The sequence below is a fragment of the Melanaphis sacchari genome, unplaced genomic scaffold (genome assembly GCF_002803265.2).
Source record: "Melanaphis sacchari strain LSU unplaced genomic scaffold, SCAv2.0 Contig8_pilon_pilon, whole genome shotgun sequence".
Lineage (NCBI taxonomy): Eukaryota > Metazoa > Arthropoda > Insecta > Hemiptera > Aphididae > Melanaphis > Melanaphis sacchari.
The window spans coordinates 2,677,583-2,690,898 of NW_020271635.1; the positions used below are offsets into that span (position 1 = coordinate 2,677,583).

Below are 13,316 nucleotides of genomic sequence, written 5' to 3' on the forward strand. Positions count from 1 at the left end.
ATGTTCTTATATTCCATAAATTATAATAGCTTTTATGCAGTATCATAATTTTGGAAAACAAGGAGCTCCGTTCTCAGCACCAATTCGAGCACTGGCTGTAATACAATGACTCATTATTTTTCTATATATAAAATAATATTATAATTTTAACATTATTATATTATTATGTAAACCGCTGCCACCACGGTGTCCCGCTAGACGCTTCACTATTTTATTATTATTAATTTTTTTTTTTTTGTAAAAGATCGCGTTTTATTTTTAAATTATTTTAGACAGATATAAACATAATTTTGTGTAGACATTATATGCATATGACACGAACGTGATATAAATAGTTATGTATACACCACAATTATTTTATATTATGTACGAAAAAGTAGACTGTTTTTTTAAATATAATATACAATATATAAGCATATTACGTACGTACGTTTTTCTTTTTTTTTTTTTTTGTTTAACCATTTTCATAAAAACTAGGTAATCAAAATACTCTTAAATGCATTTTTCAATGAGTAAGTTTCAGTACAAAAATAAATAGATACATCTAAAAAATATTTCAAATCCTTTTAAATAATCACACTTATTTATGAATATTGAATGCTCTTCGAGACCAAAATTTGTTTAAATAGGTAAGTTAAGTTTTGAATTGGGTTTGTTGTCATTTTTCATGATCTTATGTTGATACTATAAACATCGGAATAAGTTACCAAGTTCCCACATAAGTATAAAAAAGGAATACACTCTGTTTATATAACCCTCCGAAGTTCCTACCATTTGATTTATTTTAATAAAAAATAAATTTAAAAAAAAAAACGAGGAACTCGCTTTGCTGTACACCCTGTATGTCTTCTTACAAAATATTTCTTAATTTAGTAAAATATATGAACACTGAAAGTTAAAATACTGTGATTGCGAATTGTGAATAAATAGGTATGCGAACAGTGACTAAAAATCGAAAAAATAGAGTAGTCACTATTTAGTATTTGACTTCACAAAGTCGAATGGTGTTATTTTGACATATTAAGTATATTTATATTGCGATGACTGTCGAACACGATGTCACGTATTTTTAAATGTAGCGATTGAATAAGTATCGTCATGTAGGCAAACTTTTGTGCTTCGTAAATTACCCAAAACGTCGGAGAAATTCATGACCGCTGCCTACAGTAATGATATTGACACGTATGTTTATTATACATTTTTAAATGGCGATATAAAAATATGATTCCGAAATGTGAATTATGAAGTCTACGGCATGCAAGAATTAGATAAACAATTATAAATCATCGATGCATTTTTAAAACCGTAAAACTTGGTTGATGAAATTAAACAACAGCCACGACCAAACGTAAGCGTTGTTATGATATTTATGTTACCAAAAAATCGAGCAGGTTAGCCACCGTATAAACAACGGCATGTACGAACGTATATATTACACCGATTTTGAAGAATTTGGTACTTTTTATAGTCATATTATGATATATATTTAACCATCTGTTTACAAGTCTTATATATTATATATAATATATAAAAATCTCGTGTCATAATGTTTGTTACCAAACTCCTCCAAAACGGCTGGACCGATTTTCATGAAATCTTTTGTGTATATTAAGTAGGTTTCAGAGAGTGATTTTAACTATTTTTCATACCCCTAGGTGTAAAGGATGGCTCACCACAAATATTTATAACAACTGTTGGATATCGGCGATGGAAAATAAAAAAAATAAAAAATAAAATAATAAATAATAAATAAACTAAGATACAACAGTTGTTGCCAGGGAACTTAGTGTAAAAATATTTTTTTAATATTTAACATGTAAATTGTATATTTATATATTATTAGATTAGATTACGTTTCCATCTTTTTTCATAATATTAAACGACCGCGTATTTATCACATTTAACGATCTCATCAGAAACGACTCGACCGTTGAATGGGTCGGTCTAACACAATAAGCTTTCTCTCTCATTTATAAGAAAGGTTAATAATCACATATATGAACTTTAATTGTATCGATTTGTGTATTTTGTACAATGTCAGCAAGACGCAAGGGGTCTGATTTGGCCCGTCGAACAAAAGAGCACAAAGAAGAGACGTACAAGGTACAAATTCAACCGAATAATGAAAATGTACGTGTGAACATGGTGCGATTGCGTGAGGCACAAGCTGAACAAAATCAAAAAAGACGATTAGAAGCGCGTCAATTCGTAATGGACACACGCAGAGAAAATGACCGACAACGCCAACAAATACATAGAGCATTTACATCCAATTAATTCCTTCGTCTAGCATTCGAGTATGGGCCCGATATTAAATATTACGCTCATTCGAAAGTAGAGATTGGTGCTATGAATAAGGAATGTCCGTATTGTAATGCGCCTAAGTTCAAAAATGAGCCAACCGGTATGTGTTGCGCGTCAGGAAAAGTGCAACTACCGGAAATTGAAACACCACCTGAACCATTGAACGGTTTACCGAAGTAACGGTTTACTTATCGGTACGGATCCAGATTCTAACCTGTTCCTGAAGTCAATTCGAACATTCAATTCATGTTTCCAAATGACATCGTTCGGAGCAACAGAAATAGTTAAAAATAATGCTGCAAATGGTCAATAATTTAATTCAACATTCAAAATCAAAGGCCAAGTTTATCATAGAGTGGGCTCATTGCTACCAATGCCAAACGAACCACATACATTTTTATAAATTTACTTTATGGGCGGTGAGGATATTTGGTGTTTTGTTATTTTTATGGGCCGTCATCATTCACAGTGCTCCATTCATCTCAGTCATATACCAGTATACGACATTCCCTCTCACTTACAATAATTTAATTATTTTTTATTTGAATACCAAAATATTCATTAGATATAATTTATATGGCAAAACAACGTTTGCCGAGTCAGCTTGTATATATATACATATATGTGTGTGTCTAGATAGTTGTAAAAATGCAATTCATTATAAATAGTATTGGTATTGCTTTGGGTGACCATATAATAATAATTTAGGCTCAAGTACTAATATAATTATGTTATGTTCGAAAGAAACAGACAATAATAATAACAGCTTTGCTTATTAAGACAATTTTACAAAGCACTAGAAAAGAAAATATCAAAGTTTCATTAATAAGAGTTTTAACACATAAAAAGCGTAGGTAAATAAATTAAAAAATAATCAAAGTTACTGAGTTGTTATCATCAGTCATTATATAATAAATTTTAAAATGTAAAGAAAAAATACAAAATAATTTTCTAACGATAATGATAATATGTGTATCATTATACATTATTTTTCATCACTAAATCGGAGATAATTATGGTTAAGTACAATGAATTTTTTTTCTTGAAATTTCAATGGTGCTTACATGCTTACAGAGCGTGCGCTTCCGCTGGGACACCCTATAGTAAGCGCAACGATTTAACATAATATGTCGCATATTTACGTACCTACCGAATACTGTGCGATTTCCGATAAGTACATACATTTTTTATTTACAATACTGTCGCGGCGGTCTTCATTATCAAGATACGTTTGTTATGGATTTACGTGAGTCGCAGTCAAAAAGCACCCTACGAATGCGCGACGTGTCTTCCACATAGATTATAGTTTTTCATTTCACTGCCAATTATAATAATTATTAAAACTAATATAATTAAATTCGAAATACAGTCCATACGCCAATAAAACGTATCTGTTTATTAAATTACCTGCTCACTACGTCCCAACATTCGGTTCAATCGATCCGGATTCACGTTAGATCCATTATAAATAAATAATAAATGCGACGTTCTCGGGCTTCGGCAAAGAATTAAACTTGCTAATAGCGAAATAAATTACTATTACTTAATATTTTCTTTGCTAAAAATCTAAAGAATTGTTTTTCCTCAACGATGTAATCAATTAAATTCAAATATATACATAACTTAGGTATTACAACGTAATGACCTATTCAATGACGAAGTATACCAGACACCTAGGTACTGGTTAGCGGTTACTATGCAATATTATTAGGGAGTTCCCAAATTACCTACTTAATATTTACATTTTTAAGTTAAAACACAAATCGGTTTTTTTTTCTTACTTCGAATTATTTGATTTCTTTTAGATGTTTGAAATAAATACAATGCAGTCCTTCCTTAAATATTTATTTTTATTTGTTAAGCTTGACAATAGAAGTATAATTTAAAAAAATAAATGTTATAAATAAACTTAAATTTACTTAGTTGTTAAGACAAGCATTTTTTTTTTTAGCGATTTATCCATGTTTGTATTATCAATTAATAATGCATGTACTATAACGTATTTATTCTTACAATAAAGTAATTCAATTTAAATCATATCCACCGTAGTATTTAAGCAATATAAAACTCAGATAAATCACTTTTGTACTTGAATAAAATAAAATAAAAGCTCACATATATAATAATACATAATAATCATAAATATGTTTATCTATTTTATGTCTTTAGACTGTGACTCGATAAAAGACTAGCACCAATCACATTTAAACTATTAGTACATAAAAAAATGTTTATTGCAGATTTTTATAATTTATGTGAATAAATAGTATATATATAAAATAATTAATAAAATAAAAAAGATATTTAAATTGCACAATGAATAATATGTATTAAATATTAATAACATTTTTTTTTTAAATGTCATTACATTTTAGTACTGTAATAAAATATATTTTATGTAAATAAATTATCGTAACAAACGTTATTATACATACAACTTGTACAAATATAGTTAATATAGCTTCAAAATTGTACGAGCTTGGTGTTGTTGGCAAACAATTCCTTACATACTTATTGCTACATCAAGCTTTACTATGTTTACAAAAATATAATATACATATACATAAATATAATTTTTTATGGATGATTCCTTATTACAAAGAAACTTTGTAATCATTTCCAAAATAATGCATATTATTGTATCAAATACAAAATAATATTTACCTTGAATAAAATAAAAGCAAATAAAGCTGCTTTAGAATCACTAAAGCTGGGCAAAATAGTAATTTTTTATAACAAATTAAGTTACTTTAACGTAAAAAACAATTACAACTATAACATAATTTGGTTTTTGAAATTTCCAAATCTTTTAATCTAAGTAAAATTAGTGTTTTTCATAATTTAAAAACCCGTTTAAATTTCAAATATTTTATTCAATTAATTAATGATTATCTAACTAAAATTATTAATTGAATAAACAATAGTGGCAACAAATTATTTTGCAATATTTTACCGCTACCTCAATAATATCATAAAATAAAATTAATAGGCAATATATTAGCAATAAAATTTTACTACCACCGCTTTATTTATGTGTTCCAACTTATGTCCGCAGTTGGTGAATGCTGAGTTAACTGATTAGTGTTGACATGTACATCCTAAATTGGTTGAATGTTGACAAATTAAAAAAAATTGGAAATTTTCTAGTGAATGTCAACATTTATATGATGCTTTTGAACAATTTTGACATAGGTACACAACACAGTCTTAGCTAATGTTAACATATAGCACAGATTTAAGGGTTTAGATAATATATAAAATACAACATAATTTATTCAATCAAAATTGTTTAATCCTTTAATATATAGCAATTGATTTGACATTTTCTTTGCTCAATGAATACCATTGCAATGTATGAAAAAATGTTTATTTATTATATTTATTGAGATATAATATTAAAAAATTATCGAGTAAGGTGATAAAATATTTTATTAAAATGATCAACTAGTACAATATCTAACATTGAATAGGTAGCAAGTATGTCTATTATATATTATCATAGTGACTCTCCCATTATCCCAAGTTAACATTCAAAATAGACATTACAACAATCACCAATAATTTTGATGTATGATGATAATCACCAACAAATATCAACATTCACCAATTGCAGACATTCACAATAAAATAACATGCATTACACATATCACTTCACACTCATTTAAATTAACTGTATAATACAAGAAATGTAATTTGATAAGAAATTGATCTATTATTACTAAATTCAATTGTCTATTTGAATGCCAATGTTACAAAACATATGGTTACTTTTTGATTTAACGCATTAGATTAGATAGTTTTAAACAACTCTTCAAGTTTAGAATGTTATTATTATGGATTAAAACCAACTTAAATAGTAAGGAATTTACTTTAAAAGTAACATTTTAACTTAATTTTAACTTACTAATTAACTAGTGCCCAGCTTTGAGAGTAAGGCATGCTTAATTTACTAAATATTTTGTGTGATATACATTTTTTTACATAAAACATTAGTTTAGCAGTGAATTAAATTGTTACGTTTACATTTATGATAAAATGATAAATGTAATTTGCAAATTATATTATATCAAGACAACAACATTTAATACAATCAAACAATTAGACCAGTTGGCCTAGCTTAAATAATATAAATATATATTATAAATTGTATCTAATAATACTACAATCATTACAAGTAAATCACAAAAACAATATAAGCCATTATAGAGATATTATTAATATTTACAGTTACTAAGTGTACACTTTTTTTTTATTATTAAAGAACTTTATTAAAACTTTAAAGTGTCTATAAACAAAAAATTAAATATTGTCATCAATAAATGTTAAAATAAAATTAAGAATAAAATTTTTTTTTTTTTTTAAATAAAAATATAGAAAAATTTGGTACAAGAACTGATATTAGAATATAGTTTTCAAAAGAATTTAGCTGCTAAAGATAAAGTTTATAAACAAGAAGCCTAATAAGTGTTTGCCTTTTATCAAATACACGGCAGCAAGTGAATGTAGAATTAAAACAGGCGTGCCCTACGTTTTAATTCATTGCGGCGCCATTTGGGCAACTGATAAAACTCAGCTGGTGACATTTGGAAAACTGCTTCAAATTCTGTAGGCGATAAGTGACGCTGTAAACAAATACAGTTTATTAATTCAAAATATTTTCTGTCTTTAGGATATTAAATATTTATGATATAAATACAATTATCACTTATCAATACAATTGCATTGCCACTAAATTAATATTTAGAGAATATTTACATTTAATTTTCACACCTGAATACTTTACACCGAGTACTGATTATATAATAAATTTACTCAAAATATCACATTTTATTTGTATTTAAAAAATTGCTTCGACATATCAATCACGCCAATATATTATTGTAAGTCCTCAAACATGTTTATTATAAAATAATTTTGTAATAAAACTTGTACATAATATAATTTAAGTTAATATATATATATATTTTAACATCCAATAAAAAAATATAATTTTAATAAACTTACATCAAGGTTACATCTATCAACATCTGAGGGCAGCCTGTAATTTGTGATGAGTAATAAGTGATATGGATAAATTTTTGGAGGTTCAGAACTGTGATGCGATGAAGACATATTGGGTAGTGAACGATGAATATTAGTAACATAGCGCAGTGATCCAGTAAATGTAGATGATGCTGGTATTTCAGAACACTACACATAATTATAAGTAATTAATTACATTTGAACCAAATATTATATAGGTTTCATATTCATGAAACAATAGTGAAGGTAAAATAGCAAGCATTATTTGAGTGGCTTAAGAACTCTAGTTTTGACATTATAAAATATTAATTTAATTAAAAAAAAAAAAATTTTTTTTAATTTAAATCCACGTTTTATGTCTACGTACCGTGTTGCCTTGATCCACTTCAGATATAGATCCGGCAGAAACTACACCAAAACAGACAAGCATGATTAGTATAAGCGCGCATTTATTTTATCCTATGGGTCAACAAGCAATATAATAATATATTCTTTACTGTTTGCTAATAAAATTTTAATAAATATATAATTATTTTAATTTCAAAAACAATAGCATATACTTTGTAAATATTATTTTTTTACGTAAATTTTATTGTATTTTTTAACAATTCAATATCAAAATGCTTTTTTATAATATAGTTCAGTTATAAAACTGATAAAAATTACATTTTTTTAGTAAACAAATATTTATAAAATTTAAATAAAATAAAACAACATTGCTTTACATAAAAAAACAATTTTATTTAAATCAATTATTTTTATAAAATGTTATACAAATATTCAATTTTTGCCTCAAAAAAAATAAACAATTTAAATACAACTCAAAATTAAATTATTAAAGTACATTGTTAGAAACAATTCTAACAATAAATAAGATATCATCAATTTCTTAAAATACAAAATGTTGAAAATTGTAATGTAGAAATAGAATTATCAAAGTAATCATGATACTAAAATAATATTTTAAATATCTAATTAAAATTTCAAATGCAAACAGCAATAGTAATATTTTTATACATACTTTTGGAGTCATGTTAAATTATGAGGTAAAAGCTTTATATTTCATATTAATCAATGACATGGCGAATGAGTAAATGAGTTTAATACTTGTACAACTTAAATCTCCTTTATTAATATTTATTTAAATGGGTGTTTTTTAAGTATTTAAATCAGTCATTGTGGTAGTTATTGGATTTAATGGGCTCAATTGATAATTTTTGTTCGCCACATCATTACTTCTAATAATTATATTCCCTATCTTATTTAATATCCTTGAACCTTCATACATTTTTTTTTTTTTTAAATAAATAGAGCAAAGATAATATTAAAACCTGAACCTTGACTAGCTAATTTAGTACCTAATATAATAAAATGCATATTTTAAAAATGAACAAAAAGTATAATTTTAGCTATAAGAGATATAAATATTGAAGGAAAAAGCTTTTGCTTAAATTTATGCTTTTGCTTACATGCACTGAATTTTGCATAAGCTTATGGTAAGCCAATAGATTTGGGAGAAAAATAATAATACATAAATGAATAGTATCTAAAATAAAAATAAAATAACAAACAATTGTCTAATACTATATCAAGTAATCACCCTCAAATAAAACTATATACACCAAAATAGTAAAAATTGGGTGGAAATTAACATTAATAAACTAATGAAGCACTTACCGTCAGACCTAGCGCAGTTAAAATCTGTGCTAAGTGTTTTATTGTCTAAGCCGTTTATGGAAAACCCATCCTAAAAATATAAAATAAAATTAGAAATTGCTTGTTCAAAAAATCAGAAAATAAAATTTCAAAGCCACATGACAAATATTTGATTGATTCCCAAACGAATAATGTAAATAAACAAAAAATTTTATAATTTTAAAAACTTGATATTGAATTGATAGTTATAAATTTGGTAGTAACAATTTTGATCACGTCACGTTACATAATTGGAAATTATTGAGGTTTATGTCTGAGTCATAATACAAACTACAAAAAATTGCTCATCATACCGAAGGGTTTTTGACGCAGTACGCAGAGCTGAAAGTGTTTGACCGTCGACTAGGCGCCAAGCCATAGCCAGGTTTGGGTACATGGCGTAGTGCACTTACGACTGTGAACATAAGAACAGAAAAACAATGGCTACGTATTACTTACCCTGATATAATTTCCAGGGCCACCGTGGAAGCCAGCTGGAAGAGTGCACGACTTGCGGGTGCCCCTCATCATTATAGCCGACCCATGCTGACCTTGATAGTATGCTACAAACAAATAACACACCATGCAACAAAACAAACGCAAATTCCAAGCAACACATAATTAACTGGTGAATAATTAAATTAACCAAGTGAATAAAACGCAGGCGTTTTGTAAAAATGACACAAATTAAAAATGCAATAAAAATAAACAAAAACTACAGAAATTAAATACAATATTTTAATATTATATTAAAACAAATTAAATAAGAAACAAAATTAATTAATTAAAGCTATACTCTATAAATTATCTATTAAATACTATTTTAATTATTATTATTATTATTATTATTATTATTATTATTATTACTATCCATATGTAGATTAAAATTGTCACAGATTTATTTTATATAGTTTATTTACTGTTATAAACACGTAACTATTTTTTTTTTTTTTTTAATTTTCTGAAGCAGATAAAATGTAAATAATTTGTTATATCCGTAAACAGTAAATTTAATAACTGCTGAATACAATTATTGTACTATAGTATTTACTGTTAACTAATGGTTAGGTTAAGTTAAATGATTATGATTTTAAAAAAGCTACCTTTAATATTATCAAATGATTAACTATAAAAAATTATATTATTTAATTATAATAGTTATTAAGCATAACACAAATTAAATCATTTATAAAATTTAAAATAATTTAACTCTTTTAAATAGGTTCTATATTACATTAGTGATTTGATTACTCCTTAAATAATTTTATTAAATTTTTACTATTTAGTAATTAACAATGAGAATATGTACCTAACCTAACCTAACCTTGTTAAAAAAAAAAATTCTAACACATGAAACAAAATATCTACACAATTATTCACAAACTACATAACATAAAACAATACTAATATACAAAAAAAGCAAAACATAAAATATTATCAAGAACTTCAACATGAATAATAGTTTTTAGAAAATAATAATAAATATAACTGATATAAAACTCTAGGAAAAGTAAACAAGGAGTAAAATGAAAAAAATAAATTAGAGATGATAAAATATTCAATATTTTATTATAAAATTTATTAAAGAAAAAAAAAAGCTAAGTATAATTAATGTCAATGAAATTATTTTATAAATTTTTATAAATTTTAGGTACCAAATGCAAAATTGAAATAAGAAATAGTTAACATTTATAATTGAAACATAAATTAGATATTTGTACTTAATATTTTTAAAAAATAAATAAAAGTAATAATAATAACAAAAGTAATAATAAATTAACAAAATTGCTGTTTATTATAGTCAGAAGGTCGGCTTTAATTGAATATAAATAATTATATTAAGTCAATAGATTTTAGTTAACTTCCATAAATGGAATATGTAGAAACAAAAATGTGATTATTTTTACAGTAAAAACTTACTGTTGTAATTGGGAATAGCACCAGTAGATTGTCCAACTGATGATCTGTAACTTGAGTCTAAATAACCACCTTCTTCTTCCCAAGGTCTTTGATGATCCAAATTACGAGATGGTGCTATACATAATTAACAGTAAACACACATATTATACTATAGTTTTAAGTATTAGTCTAGTAAAACATAAATAGTATACGTATAAAACCTTAAAAATAATACATAAATAAAAACATATTTTTTATTAATGAAACACATTTAAATGATAATACAGGAAAATGATGAATCTATTTTCAAAAATAGACTCATTGAATTTTACTTACAAGCATTTATTGGTGACTGGTATCTAAGACGATAAGTTGGCTCCCGTGCAGCAGAAGGACATCTTGAAGCATTACGAGGATCCATGTGTGAAACTTTCCATTTTTGATGTTTTTCACGTTCACGAACTTCTTGCAAAAATACTTTTCCAATTCCTGATCCTAATTTACTAAGTTCTTCTTCTTCTTTCTATCAAATAAAAAATGTATGAAAAATACTTTTATCAATGTTTTATGGTCAAATTAATAGCTTACTTTTAGTTTAGGATCTATTGCTTTATTAGCATTCATTTTTTGATCTACCTCATCTTCATCATCTGATATGCCTTTATAGTTTTCAAACCATGTTTTACGTTTTTCTAAGCAAAATAAAACATTTTTAAAACAAAATCTTATTTGTCTTGTATTGTAGTATGTATGTTACCTGGATCAGTATATGGACATGGAGGAGCAGGAAAATCATCTCTTTCAATTTTTGGTTTTTCACCAGGTGCTGGTGGTTTAGCAGCAGGATAGTGAGCCAATTCTATAGGTTCTTCATTGTTCATACTATGAGGTGACTTTGGTCTAGGAGTCTCTGATCTAATACTGTCTACTAAAGCTTTCATACCAGAACGACTGCCAGCTGAACGTAAAGTTGAACATTTACTACTTCCACGTACACTACCACAAGCTGGAAAAATTATTTATATTAAACACAATAATTATACTTATATTTTTAAATTATCAATATATCTTACATGTTGGTCTGTGGAAATGAGGCGATGTAGGCTGCTTATCATATGGGTCAATTGGGCGTTTCAGATAGCCTTGAGTAGGCTCTTCAGTCAAGTAGCTATAAGTGTAAATACGACTTATAGGCACATTAGGTGTTTTATATTCTCGAAGTAATAGTCCTGGACTTCCAGGTATATCACGATAATAGTGCTGTTAAAATTTAAAAAATTTAAATAGTTATATGATAAAAATTAGATTCATAAAACATAACATAAAATATTTCTACATATTACATGTCGCAAATTAATTTATGCAGTACTAACCTTTCTACTCATGCTATTACATGAACCATTATAACATGAACCATTAAAGCTTGAAGCACGAGATCGAGATCGTAATGAAAACTGGAAATACACAAACTAAGTAAAAGCATCTAAAAAAAAATCTACTAAACAATATTAATAAATAAAAAAAGGCTCAACGTGAAATTAAAAACAAAAAAAAGTATAATTAAATTAAAATGAATATACTAAATAATATTATAATCATAAATATCTGTAAATATCAACTGATCAAATAGTTTATAGCACTATCTAAATTAAGAATACATAATTGAGCAAATGCATACAAATTAGAATAAAAATTTTTTAAATAGTGCATCTCTATACATTCATAAATATTTATCTTGTATGAACACTACAATAAAAATGATAAAACAATAGTTTATAAAAAAATTAATTTGCAAATAATAAATTGTGTTGACTTAAAAATATTACCTGTGTTTCACTAGCAGCTGAGCAACTGATTCGATCATACTCTTCAGGGTCATTGCAATGTCCGTTAAGCATGGCACTCGATCCTATGACAACATATACAATATACAGTAAGGAACATAATCCATGTGCATTTAATATTATACAATAGAAATACTGAGTTTTGATAGAAATAAGATATGATAATTGTTTACCTCCATTTATTATGGTGCCATTTTCAGTCGGACTAGGCCCACATCTTGGATGCCAAATTGCTCCGCCTATTTAAAATTTAATAGTTACATATACATATATTTAAACTTTACAGCTGATAGAATTTATATTTTTTCATATTTAATCTATCTATCTAACCTTATCTAAGAAAAATAGATACATCAAAAATAATAAAAATTTGTATGAATTAATTAATTTTATAGTAATAATTTATAAGCTTTTAAATGTTACATAATATTAATATAATTTAATTACCTTGTAAATACATTTCTTCCCCATCCCCAAATGGATCACCGCACTTAGCACATCTTGCACATGTTGGATGAAAGTGATGATTATCACCAGCCTTAAATAGCATTG

The 13,316-nt window shown here is 26.2% G+C and overlaps 1 protein-coding gene across 11 annotated transcripts in view; it reads right to left on the minus strand.

Annotated features, from left to right (window-relative positions):
* Positions 1–6,618: 6,618 nt before the first annotated feature.
* LOC112602473 (actin-binding LIM protein 3) overlaps positions 6,619–13,316 on the minus strand; it is a 35,339-nt gene continuing 28,641 nt past the window's right edge. For 3 of the 11 annotated variants that reach the window (XM_025350565.1, XM_025350557.1, XM_025350558.1), the window contains 14 exons: positions 13,212–13,302; positions 12,938–13,003; positions 12,747–12,829; positions 12,294–12,374; positions 11,994–12,180; positions 11,678–11,926; positions 11,509–11,612; positions 11,257–11,443; positions 10,942–11,055; positions 9,481–9,584; positions 9,004–9,073; positions 7,694–7,734; positions 7,309–7,494; positions 6,813–6,926 (listed from right to left, as the gene is read on the minus strand). In XM_025350565.1, the coding sequence (XP_025206350.1) occupies positions 6,813–6,926; positions 7,309–7,494; positions 7,694–7,734; positions 9,004–9,073; positions 9,481–9,584; positions 10,942–11,055; positions 11,257–11,443; positions 11,509–11,612; positions 11,678–11,926; positions 11,994–12,180; positions 12,294–12,374; positions 12,747–12,829; positions 12,938–13,003; positions 13,212–13,302 (1,677 nt within the window). Of the gene's footprint in view, positions 6,927–7,308; positions 7,495–7,693; positions 7,735–9,003; positions 9,074–9,335; positions 9,437–9,480; positions 9,585–10,941; positions 11,056–11,256; positions 11,444–11,508; positions 11,613–11,677; positions 11,927–11,993; positions 12,181–12,293; positions 12,375–12,746; positions 12,830–12,937; positions 13,004–13,211; positions 13,303–13,316 lie in introns of those variants that run through there. The other 8 variants (XM_025350560.1, XM_025350559.1, XM_025350561.1 and 5 more) reach the window with 8 other exon arrangements.